Raw genomic sequence first — 13,114 nt, 5'->3', positions numbered from 1 at the left:
GGGTACCTGTGACTGGTTAGTTGACAGAGTACTAACTCTGGACAGCATCTCTATTCAAGATGTTTCAGGGAGTGTTTCATTTTGATTTAAGTGCCTTCTAGAACTGGAATACTAACTCACACCGTGGTAGCAACAGAGTCTAGGAAAAAAATCAAATGGAAAGCTAACTTCCACTGAGTGCAGGGCAGGTTTTATAGCAGCCCAATTTCTGAAATTGAAGGCTGGGGGTGGGGAGTGGGGTGGCAGGCAGTAGGAGGACTCAGGGAACAGGGTTATTACCAGAGCTTATTTTCTACAAAGCCACAAGTAAACCACTTCAACTTTAGTAAATGCACTTTTTTTTCTTTCTTTCTTTTTTTTTTTTTTAACTAAAAAGCAGCTCTTTGTGTTCCCTTTCTTTTTATAGGGAACAAATGCTTTTATTTATTTTTTCGATCCGAAAAAACTCTCAGACTTGTCAGGAGCCTGAGAGAAGAACACATTTTTATTGTTCCAAATAAAAATTTACACCATTTTCTTAGGCATATCACAGAAGATGCTGCCTAAAATGCTCCTGGACTTCTTTCCCAAGTAACAACTTCTTTCCCTGCCAAACAGGCCTTTGCTTTTGGCTCTTGTAGTCCTCCTAACCCTAGGCAGTGCTGGCACTTGAAGTTTCCCTTTCAAGTAAAAACCAACCCCCTGCTTGTCCAAAACTAAGTCAAAACAGTTTAGACCTCAGTAAAACTGTTGAATGTCGGTCAGGCTGGGGAGGCTGAGCTCATTTGCCCTTTGAAATACTGCCCATATCATATCTACATGGGGGACTTCAAAAAACAACTACTGCTTCTCCTCTGGCCTGGCCACAGCCACGATGAGCCGGTGGTGACGTTTGGGGCTGTGCTGGCAGCTGCTCTGAGGCTGTTCTTGCAAAGTGATTGCAGGCCGGCAGGACTGCAGCACGCCAGCTCCAGCACAAATACAAACACGAAGTGTTTTCAGTGACTCAGACCCATAAAGACATAAGGGGATGCACAGAGAGCTCACCTAAATTCAGCGCCATTTGGTTTGAGCAAAGAAGCAAGGGAGGCACAGCACTTGAAAGAGTCAGCCCCTTTAAATACGAAACACGCTGAAGCCTATGCTCTTAATTTCGTAAATCCCAAATGCCTATGAATTTTCAGCAGCTATTTCACAGTTAATAGAGAGGGAACTAATGCTGAAACTTACTCATGAACATCTAGCTACCTTCCCATGTTGAGCTAAGTACACTACAGTATAATACACCTATTTAGATAATAAGATGCAGGAAATCAAAAGCAATACATTGTATATGCTACAGCGCACACACAACAGTAGCCAAACCTCACTTTACCTGAGTTGCAGTGCAAGTGATGGGGGCAGCAGCTTTACCCCTATTCTTCCTATCTGTGCAGGGAAGACACCAACCAACTCAACAACGGTAACATGTCGGAGGTCTAGACCACACTGTGCTGGCTGCAAGGGTTAGAAGAAGAGAGAGAGATGTTAGAGAGAACATTGGGTTGTTGTTCATAACTGGTCTGATCTTGTGTTAGTGAGATGGTTTAAACTGAAATGAGCGTGCTTTGAAGGGTCTCTCATTCCCGCTGCAAAGAACTACAGCCTCACAACTCCAAGGGCAGTTAAATGATGGATTCTTAGCTACTCTGAGAACACCACCACACAGGGACCACCTAGGAGAAATGTATACTTGTGTTGTAATGACATGAAAAGATGCCAGCATATCAGTGTATTAAGCTTTGTGCCAGTAATCTCGTTTGGAAATCAAAGCAAAGTACGTGAAACGGAAGGCAACTGCAGAAAGTCATTTTTTTTCATGCCAACTTGTTTGACCAAGCAGTGGGAAAAGTAATACAGCCATTAAAACAGTATTTGAAACTACCTCATTTCAATCAATATATTGAATTTTCTTGCCCAAGTAATCTACTGTGGGAAAACAAAAGCTTTTCATTTTGTTTCTAACACACCTGTGACCGAAGCCAGCAGTTAAAAACATTATCACATTCATATCACAATGACTATTCTTTCTGGATGTTGTTCCACTTGTGGGAAAAGAAACAATGTGCAAGCATTTGCCACTATGAAAGAACACAGGACTGGCTGCTTCCCCAGGACACAGATACATTTTTGAGGTACACCTCTTAGTCTAGCAAGAACCCAACAAGAGAAAAAAAAATAACATAAGGACCATTACCAGGTGTTCTTTTTTTTTTTTTTTTTTCCTTTTTTGGAACAAAATACCACAGTGGTATCTCCACTCCGGGTGATTTCTATGCTGAGCCTCTGGTCCTTTGTCTGCTGATACACAAGTTATTTCTATTTTATTTCTCTTTGTTTCTTCACATTTTTCATATTGTAGTTACAAAGCCTGTAAGCCTGGTTTGCATGAAGTGTAGCCACTGAAGTGCTGGATGTTTTGTTTTGGTTTTTTTTGTTTTTTTTGTTTTTTTTCCTAACTCCTCTAGGAACTGAGTTAGGGAGTGCTTATTAGAGCACAAGTTTAATATTAAATTAATCTTGGGAGGGTGGAAGAGGGCCAGAACTGCCTGGGATTGAGTAACTGGTCAGTCAGAGGCAGTACAATCCAGAACAGAGCCAAATTAGAAGAAACCAGGGAGATGTTTAAAGTAAAACAAACATTAAAAGGATTAATCCAGAACCACCACCACTTCAGCTAGATCCTCTGCTGGCTGCAGTGCAGCATCTGAAGTTTACAGATTTACATCAACAGTAGAGCTTGTTCTCCTGTGTCTTTAAAGAGTAAAATTGGTTGCTACAACCCCCTGCAACCCACCCTGAACTTTGCTTTACCTGCAGCATTCCCAACTGCATCCTGTAGAAGAAGTTGGCTGCAGTAGGAGTTGAAATAATTAGCAGCCTCCGCTTCTCATAAAATTGATCCAGAAGCGCAGCTGCAGTCCTCACATTCACATTAATATTCATGGCTAGAATTAAATTTAAAACAAAAGTTATAGAGCATAACTGAAATGAGATCTAGTTCTAAAAGGACAAACACCTGTTAGGTACCAGAAGCACAGCAACAAGAGAATAATATAAAGAGTATACAGGTGAAAGACTGGCCTCATAGAAGCCAACGATTTTATCTTAAGCTGTACTCTGGCTTACAAGGTGGATTGACTCCAGCATGTAAAGTTTTGTCCAAAGGTCCGGGCAGAAACACGCTGCCAGTTTTAAGGCACCATCGTTATCTCCTAGGACAGAACAGCCAAAGGTAGCCGATGTTCCAGGTGTAAATGCAAATTGGCAGGAAGACAAAGATGCCGAGTTTCTTGTCTCTAGGGCATTAGAGTTTGTAGCTGTATTCCGCCCCAGGTCCCCTTCCCAAATTCTCTCTTCCGTGAGAACCAGTGCTCCGGTAGCCCTTCCGGTAAATGCTGAAATACTCACTTACGTGCACAGGTTGGCTCCACTCCCGACCACCCCAGATTGTACTGGCACACTCTAGCCGGGCTTCCTTGCAGCTCGTAGCCACCAATGCAGGAGAACTCGCACGTAGCACCGTAGTTATTTCCATCACCTGAACACTTGATGTAGCCATTATCCGGGACGTTTAATTTCACACAGCGCCTGACTTTAGGCAAGAAAGAGGTGAAAAAAATGAAAGACAAGGCATGAATCCACTCGCTACTCGGGTAGCACAGCCAATGGAATACCAGGATGGAAGATGTTTTTCTCTTTGCTACCTCTATTGTTAAAGGATGTAAAACCAAAAAACAAACAAGCAAACAAACAAAAAATCCAACCCCCTTCTTAACTCATATGTAAATTAAAATGACGCAGATGTGTGTGTGTGTGTGTACATGTGACTGTGGTATAGGGTGACCAAAGGTCACGGTGCACAAAGAGATCCCTTCTCCATGGATTTGACTCCAGATTGCAACACCTGGTGAAAGAGAAAACCTTCTTGACAGATGTGAGGCATTGCTGAAAAAACTCCCTCAGTTATTTTTTTCAGCAGCCCACGGGCTCAACGTTATGGAGCAGGACTGATCAGCAGAGCCCTTCCCCAACTTGCAGAGCGCCTGGTGCCCACTCTGCTACAAGCCTGGGTCCCCAGGGAGCCAGCAGGAGCAGGATGGTGCACTCAGTTACAGAGTCAACATAAACTTTATATACACATATTTATGCAGACAAATATAGAGCTGAGGATGTTTCTAAAACTGCCTCCTAAGCCAGATGCAAATCAGTGCCTGTATTTATAGTGTAAAACATCAATCTTACCTCTGACTTTAACGAGAAATTTGCAAGTGCCTTTGTTTTCAGCTCTGTCATATACAGTATATTGGATTTTGTGGTCGCCTTCTGGAAAATGTGACCCTGGTGGCAGGCCTTTCAAAATAACACTAAAACAGGAGATGAAATGGGACAAACATTCATAAATTCACCAGTATTGTCCTACTGCCAAAGCTGTAGAAGCCTAAAAAGAGTGAAGTCTGGTGCATGCTGAGCTTGTCTGGCTGTGCTACATGACTGAAGACTGAGAGCAAGCACAGGAAGAAACTGCAAAGCAGAGACCAGGGCAGTCAGATATGCAGGTCCTGTTCTTAACAAAAGGGCCCTGTCCTGCTGACAAGAAGGGAGCAGAGCAGTTCAGGAGTGCGTGTTTCCTAAAAGACAATTCATAGCATAGCCAACCATCATGTCACGCCCAAGAAATTTTGGTTAAGCTTAACCAGTCCACTAACATACTTTTAAAAGATTTAACTTGCCTCCTGAAAGAAGCATATATATATATATATATATACACACACTATACTGCTACCTTTACAATAAGCTAGATAGATAGATGGATATAAATCCTGTATGATACAGGTGGGCAAATCAGAGACAGTGGCACCATCGCATATGCACCTTTGCTCTTCTGGGAAGTAGAACTGCGAAACCATAAAGATGAACAGGATTTCTGAAGAAACTGTTAAGTTTAAATGAAATATTTATAGCTACCTAAGTTTCAAATGAGAAGCATTACTTTAAAGGTAACCGAAGAACTCTTTAACAGCAGTTAGAGACTTCTGACAGCCAGCACTGCTTCAGGAAGAAGCTTAAAAATGATCACAAATATTGTGACACAATATTTTTTTTAAAGACAGTCAAAATTGTCTTTCCCTACCTCCAATGCAGTATTCTCTTTTCATTGTTTTGTGTAAAAGAACTTGTCGACTATGAGAAGAGACCCATAAAGAAGCTCTGGAAAATTTCGCAGGTGCAATCAAAATGCTACTGTTATTTAATCCATCAGCTCTGACATAACCACACCAATCTGCTACCATTCTACATGCCAGGTCCTGGGGGATTCACCTCCAAGCTGTCAGTTTTTTTCTTTTTCAGTTAAAGCAATTCTTTACAGGTCATTGATACACGACAGCTATAAATAAGCATCTTTAATGAGTGAAGAGGAAAGAGTCCTGGCCACCCTCATGAGCTGAATTACTAACCAAGGATCCTAGGAATAAAAAAAGAGAAAATACAGACATCAGAGATTTCCACCTACTCCGTCAAAATCCCATCGGCGGTGTCCCTTCCCTCCGGGGTGTCCCAGAAGACTCTGGCCGTCAGCTTGTTGGGCTCTGCGGTTTTCTCCTTCACGCTCGGGCACTGGATTCTCGGAGGCTCTGTATCTGTTGAAATAAACCCCAGAGAAATGGGCACCTGCGCGTCTGTTCTAGCAACTCACGTTCTTCACAGCTCCCTGCCGTTGGTGTAACCCGGGGCCGCGTTCGGGTGGCCTCCTCAGCACCGGGGCTGATCCAACCAAGGCAGGCGGAGCCGAAGTGCCTCTCATAACTTTCCGTATATAGTCACCATTTAAAACATATTGCCAAAAAATTACGTGCCTTTAGCTTTGAACTCTAAAGAAGGATGCCTGAGATTGTACCCACGGAGCACGGACCTTCTGTTTACCTGCTCTGCCTGTCGTACATCCGTGCAGTTTGTTGGGATTACCTATGTCTGTAAAGCGCCGAACACAATAAACCTGTCTCTGCACATTAACTTTGCACATTGCCATGAACTTGTTGGTTATTTTTTCCTGCAGCAATGGCAAAAGAGAAGCAGCAGAAGATTGATAAAATCATCATTACTTTGCTGAGAATTGCTGCTGCATGTGATTTTCTCAAGTAATTCTTGTAATAATGCCTTAAAGGTAATACAAAGCAAAATGTAGAGCTCGAGTGAAAGTTTGATTAAGTGCTACCAGAATGCTGCGACTGTCATTCAGCAGAAAGAGACCAGTGGTGATGATAAGAGATGCTGATGTGCAGGATAAAGGTGATGCACAGCTACTTGTCTTTCCTTGTCAATACAGCTAGCAGAGGAGAAATTCACAGGTGAACCAAGTCCAAACACCATCACATGCACTGAAACATCTGCTTTAAACAACTTAGTCTCTTTTTTGTTTCTTTTTACCATCTCTTGGGTTATGCCCAAAATGAAGTCTAAATCCATGGAGTCACACACCAGGCTTTGCAAATAAGCAGTGACACGGGATTGCTTTTCACCTGCAAATAGAAGACAATCCCTAAAATGCTGCTGATATTTAAAGGGTGGCAGGCCTTGGTTTTTCATTTGCATGGCAGACGCAAATTACAAACTGGCTGTCTTTCAAAAAAGGAAATTAAACGAGAAAAGGTTTAGGTCTTTATAAAGCATCAAATATATAAGATGATTTTATAGACCCTCATATTCTAAAGCAACACAGTGTTTCCTACCAGTATAATGAGGGCAAGTGCAACCCTGCTATGGTGTTCCAGGAACTCAGGACCCCAAAAAATTGGCTTCTCCCTATTTTTTCTGTGAGAGTATTCCTCCAACCCCAAAGACAGCATCTTTGTGAGACAGTCCTATAGGAAGAACTCCCGTCTTAATTTTACGGGGGGGGGGGGGGCACTGGCAAGTAAGTGTCATACCAACGTTATTCAGAAAACATGGGGAATATTACAAACTGCCTTACAGAAAGAAAAACTGTGTTTTTTTCTTTTTTTCTTTTTAATAAACAATGAAATGTATATCTCCCTATAGTACTGGTATGATAACTGCTCATTTCTTTCTAGATCCTACTAGAAATTGGAGCTAGCAAGAGTAGGTTCACACTACACAGAGTACAGCAAAAATAAAGAGAGTCCTCTGAACAGCTTTTGAAGTTTCCTGTACTTTACACTAACACGCTTTACTAAAGATACATAACACACTTATTTTTTTCTTTATGCTTCTTTTAACTTATGCACTCGGTGAGGGCACACACAGATCCTGCTGTAGGATGAGTCAGCAGGATTTCCAAGCTTCCACTCCAGCTGCAGGGAGCACTTTGTCTCCTTTCCTCATGTTTCTTTTTCACTCCCTTATTTTTAGAATACATTCCTGTTATGTGTGGAGACCTGCTCACACCGTAGCCGAGAGCTCTGCCCTCCTCTGCAAAACTGCGCTGCTCTCAGTAACCCACGGCACAGATGAACTAGGGTGAAAACCAGCCAGATCTCACCACGTCTGCTTCTTGCCCGGTCAGTTTGCTGTGCTACAGCTCAGCACCCCGGTATTGACAGGATGAATTAAATAAATGTGAGGATGGAACAAAAGTCTGAGCGGTATTTACGGACCCAGCGCTTTAAGCACTTAATTCATTAGAAAGCTCATTGCATTATTTAGCACGGAGAAGACTGGCTGGTACAACCCAGCTTGGACTTCCACATCACCAAGACAAGAAATACAGCTCCTGCAGGAACCAAACCACCAAGCAGCCAGGGCCCAGGCAGCCTTGTTAGCTGGACGTAAAAAATCCTGGAAAAGGTATTTTCTTCGGTCATTTCCGATGTCCCTTAGCATTCAACAGGCACTGAACGAACCCCACCAGAAAGAATAATTCCACTTTGAAATGGACCACGGGAACGCAGCTGTCTACCGAAGAGGCTCTTTATCTCAAGGGGCCTCTGGGATTGTTACGCCAAGCAGCTCCAGCTCTCAGGTCCTTTTTCGCACGCCCTCCTGCAGCGTGAGCACCTTGGCCACAGCTTGGCAGAGGGAAGACAGGGCAGAAAAAAGAAATCAATTAAATGCAGAGGTGGTGACCACAGAACACGCAGGCAAACGCACAGGTGACAAAACCGAAACACAACCCCCCAAATCTTCAGTGCAAACGTGAGACATGAGTGAGGTGCCCACCTGGAGGTTAGAAAATTAAGCTGATTCCAAAACAAACCCCAGCGGAGGTAAGATTGCTGACTGCTGGGGGAGGGTTTAGAGGAGGGAAAAGAGATCCTGGAAGCAGTGGCTTGTCACAGACTCTCACTTAGCACGTAATTCCTGGCCAGAGCTGGAGCCAGGACACTGCAAGGTGCTCCGGCCCCCCACGGCTGCTCTTAGGCTGTTACTGCAGCATCACTGCTGAAAGACCGATGACACATCAGAGCCGTTTATTTAAGCTGTTTGGCAGAGCTGTGTAGTCAATGGGTGAATCTTGCCTGCAAAGTTGACAGCATAGGCAGGGAAAAGGAGTTTTCTTAAAAAAAATTCAGAGCTGTTCAGCCACTGCTCTTACATTCTGGTCAGATACCACTTTTCTTGGCTCCTCAGCAGCAGCAACTGGTACCCTGTCCCATGCTTGGCAGCAGTGTTGCAGAAATGGCAGCATTAAAGCAGAGGAATATTCAGCGGAGGAGTATTCAATTTTAAAGCAGCCTTTTGAACTTCGAGGAGCAAAAATGCTAAGTTTTTAAATAGCTTTTGGATTTACTCTGTTTTACGTACTTCTGGGAGTGGCCCTTACTGCCTCGCTCGCAGTTGCTTGTGAGCTTGGGGTGAGGAGAGGTCTTACCAGGAAAGAAGGAGAGGGGATGGTATTGAATGGCCAATGCTTACTGAAGAGTCCGTGTGGGGTAGGTAAACAGCCTGCTGCTACATAAAAACCCTGTCATTACTGCTTGCTGATGATGTTACCGATGGCTGGAAGTTAATTCAAAACATTAGTCTGCGTCAAAAGCATGAAGAGATTAAGAGACTCAAAAGCATGAAAGGGTGAATGAAAAACATTGTTCTGCTCTCCCCACCCCCTCCAAAAGGCACTGCTCTGTATTTCAAAACATCCATTATCAGAGCCTGTATAATTAATGACTCAGAGTGCAGAGCTTGTTTCAGGCATCGTGGCTGGAAGCTGTTCGTTTACTACCTATCCATACGATCTTCCGAGGAGGTGACAGAAGGATGACTTAGCACGGTGCAAGCCATTTACCACAGCACCTCTTAGACAATCTGCAGGAAAATGAAACCTTCATGGAAGGAAAAAAGGTGACATTTTTCAATCTTCTGGAGGAAAATACCTGTTTCAATCTATGTTACAGTGCATTATGCATACAATATTCAAGTGAGCATTGGCATTTTTAGCTAACTGATAACCGAACTGGCTATACATTGAGCTTTTTTAGTCAAAGTTATTTCAGCATCATGAAGGACATCCTTCTCCTTACAGGAGCGACAGGAGACAGGCTCCTTTTTTAGGACAGAATACTGTAGGAATTCTATAAGGACTTCCATAAGTGACTGTTAAAACATACCTAATTTTCTTGGAAAAAATAATATTTCCCATTTTAACGAATACCTGTTTCAGCAATGATACTAGCCTGATCCCTTTCCTACATGGGTTTTCAATATTGCACTGTGAACCCCAAGCACTTATGGGCAAACATGCTAAGCAGTGCAACTAGAGTATGAACGGGTAGAGGAGAGCCCCGTGTTTTCAAGAAGATTATAAATTCGGGTCTGGAGTAATTATCCATACTTATGGTAATACCTGTGGTGTCCCCAGGTCTCCTCCCTACCTGTTCCCAGTGACATGAGCTTTACCAGCCCGTGCCTGTGATCATGTGAAACATCCCCGCTGTGCACAGTGCAACTAATTGTTCATATGTCTAGAGTAACAAATAAATAAATAATAAAAAACCCCTTGCCTTTGCATTTCATTGCTCCCCTCACGTTAATTTTAATCCTCAGTTGAAAACAAGGAAGAGCCTTTGCTCAGCCAGTTCTCTTCTGGTCCATGGGAAGCTTTGGCCCAATTCACTGACGGTGTCTTTGTACTACTGAATTACAGTAAGGGATGTGTGTTGAATCACAAACCGCATTATGCTGTTACGGTCATGTCCGGTCAGAAAAAAAGTCCCCTTCCTACCTGTCAACAGGCCAAAAATAATCTTCAACAGTTTGCTAAGTGCTTAACTTGCTAAGTGCAAGAACTGTGTGCACACAAGGTTTGAAGGGGTCCTCTCCATACCTCTGTGTGGTATTGTCAGAACTTAAATAATGGTCTTACTTTTACTGGGTTACTTGGGACTTGCAATCATATCCTGTATAACAACCAACCTGCACTTCTGGAACAAAAAAGAAGTCTAAGTGCTATCCCTAGCTTCTCTTTTTTGATCAAGCCGTATTTGCTTACCCCCTACTCTGCAAGACAGCATCCTCTGTAATAAGCACCCTGTTGCTGCAAGCAGATGAGGTTCTGAAAGTGCCAGGAAATACAGAGAAACAACATTTTATCATTCCCAAACCTAAAAAGGTTTGTTTTTCTTCCTCTGCACACACCACTGAGAAGGACACAGCTCGTTTTTGTAAATAAAAACAAGAGATACCACAAACAGGTTGGATCTAAGCAGCAGGATCATTTATACATTTGTACAACAGCAAGTAACAGGAAAACTAAATAAAATTCTATGAATGGAAAGCCACAGTGGAGAGACTCCAAAGATATCTACTAACCTAGACTGAACCACAGGCACTCTGAGGAAAACCAAATTATCATACACAAAAAAACCTGAGCATAAATATCCTGCCATCCATGAGCTTAGATTACTGGTAGCCAATTCAGATGGCCATAAAGTGCTTTCTTTTGTGGGTAGCTGCTGACCCTTTAATCAGAGACTTCCCAGAAACAAGAACACCAGCTGGGACCTCACTATCTGCTGAAATCTCATTAGTAAGAAGAAAAGTTAAATCTCAACATTTGTTTCTCTCCGTTTTGATGTATGGATATAAAAACAGTTATTCCATCCGGGGTTCCAAGGAGACTGCTGACTACCTAATGCAAATTGCTGGCGTAACTCGCGTGAACTTGGCTGAAACTCAGCCTAGCTCACTGCAAGCACGCTGATGACTATAATCCACCCATATTCACCAGGAATGGCTGGAGGCCTTGATAGCAAAACCCGAATGCAACAAGGGAGGTCAGAAAAAGGGTTTAGTTTCCAATTTGTTTTGTCATTAAATTATAGGCAGCATGACAGACAGCATGGCAGCACAGAGACCTTGCTAGAAAAGCAGCAAGGTAATTACAACCTAGAAAAAGAGTTACCCATGAGATCAGGGAGGGTTGTTGTAAGTGTTGTAAAGCACAGACCACTGATAGTAGCCTCACCTCTGGCGGTGTTTAAGGAGAGGTTGGACGTGGTGCTTAGGGACATGGTTTAGTGGGTGACATTGGTGGTAGGGGGATGGTTGGACCAGATGATCTTGGAGGGCTTTTCCAACCCTAATGATTCTGTGATCTTTATTAAAGTGGTAATGCCTGGAGCTGACAGCGCGTGCACTAGAAAGATGGCCACTTGTGACTGAGTACTAAGGGACAGAGAGCATACTGTATCCCTTGCAAAACTGTTCCCTGTTTCCAAAAAGGACAGCTGCTTTTCTTCCCCAAGGAACCAGACACAAGCACATTTTGGAATTCATTTGCAGGACCCAAGCAGCAGCAGGTCCAGGGAGCCCTCAAGATGCAGACAGAGCATCCTACTCACCCACGCAGGAAGCTGGCCGGCCGCTCCAAACCTTGTTGTCCATGCACGTCACTATGCGGTCGCCTTTCAGCTGGTATCCCGGCGAGCAGTAGTACTCGCACCTCGAGCCGAAGTAGGCGCCATCCAGACACTTGAAGCCCCCGTTGGTTGGCATGGAGAGGGTGGGGCAGCGCTTCTCTGCAAAACGGGAAACACGGATTTATGGAAATCCCACTTTTTAGAGTAATGTCACTCAGCTACTGTCTTCTCAGAAAATGTTTTACTGCAAGAGCCCACTCAGACACCCGAGACAAATAGCGTCAGCTTACAAAACCCATGATGGATGACATTTTAAAGAAGTTTTATGGCTCTTGTCATAAAACTCTCCCTACAAATCAACATCCCACACTCATAAAAATCCCACACTCATTATCTTTGTCCTCTCACGATACTTATCATGCCATGTACTCCTGCAACATCCTCAGGTGACAAGCCAGTCTACGTAGCCAAACAAATTGTTGATGTCTATAATACAAACGACCATCAGCAGATGGCTGTTTCCTTTGAACACCCTAGCACTCGCAGGCTGCAGCTACACCGAGCCCCAAAACAAGCAGAGCCCAGTGGCTGCCCAGTCTGGGGAGCAGCCCACACGCACGGAGCCCAGCACTACTTACGTTTGCACAGCACCTTCCCGGACCAGCGTTTGCTTGACTGACAAATGAGCTGCTGAGGGCCGTGCAGTTCGTAGCCTTTTTGACAACGAATGTCGCATCTCGTCCCCAGCACGTTCTTGTAATATTCCCCTTGAGGTGTCCTGCAGTTTGCATAACCATGTTTCACCTTAATGGGAGAGCACCATGGTGTTTCTAGCACAGAGAATTAAAAACAAAAACAAAACAAAAAAAAAAACAAAAAAAAACAACACACACAATACTTCACAAAATGTAAAAGGTCAAACACAAATATAAATTTATTCAAGGTCACAGAGAAGAAACAGAAAAAATATCTTATTTAAAAAGCCCCCTATCCTCAACAGTGGAGAAGTAACAGTGCTCACACAGCAGAAGGTCAGGCCTTCAAAGCCTGGCAGCTCTTTTTTATTACAAACATTAAAGCTCATAGCCAATATACTGGGGGGGTAGGAGGGGGAAATCTGTTTTTTTTTTTTTTTTTTTTTTTTTTTTTTGTCCATGGAATAAGTGTGCCACCATGTGGACAGAGTGATGACAGACCGAGCTTTTTTTCCCCCCTCTTGTGTTTAAATGGATGCATCTAACTTCTCTTTGGTAACAAATTTTTGCAAGTTTAATTTGCAA

The 13,114-nt window shown here is 43.3% G+C and overlaps 1 protein-coding gene across 2 annotated transcripts in view; it reads right to left on the bottom strand.

Annotated features, from left to right (window-relative positions):
• The window catches only part of SRPX (sushi repeat containing protein X-linked), a 46,392-nt gene that overhangs the window by 1,427 nt on the left and 31,851 nt on the right, over positions 1 to 13,114 (bottom strand). For both annotated transcript variants that reach the window (XM_048052830.2, XM_048052829.2), the window contains 7 exons: positions 12,473 to 12,664; positions 11,817 to 11,993; positions 5,534 to 5,660; positions 4,264 to 4,385; positions 3,434 to 3,613; positions 2,833 to 2,966; positions 1,355 to 1,476 (listed from right to left, as the gene is read on the bottom strand). In XM_048052830.2, coding sequence (XP_047908787.1) covers positions 1,355 to 1,476; positions 2,833 to 2,966; positions 3,434 to 3,613; positions 4,264 to 4,385; positions 5,534 to 5,660; positions 11,817 to 11,993; positions 12,473 to 12,664 — 1,054 coding nt within the window. The remainder of the gene's footprint in view (positions 1 to 1,354; positions 1,477 to 2,832; positions 2,967 to 3,433; positions 3,614 to 4,263; positions 4,386 to 5,533; positions 5,661 to 11,816; positions 11,994 to 12,472; positions 12,665 to 13,114) is intronic.

This window comes from Anser cygnoides, chromosome 1, assembly GCF_040182565.1.
Source record: "Anser cygnoides isolate HZ-2024a breed goose chromosome 1, Taihu_goose_T2T_genome, whole genome shotgun sequence".
NCBI lineage: Eukaryota > Metazoa > Chordata > Aves > Anseriformes > Anatidae > Anser > Anser cygnoides.
The sequence above is the reverse complement of the archived record's forward strand: the minus strand, read 5'-3'. Positions and strand labels throughout refer to the sequence as shown.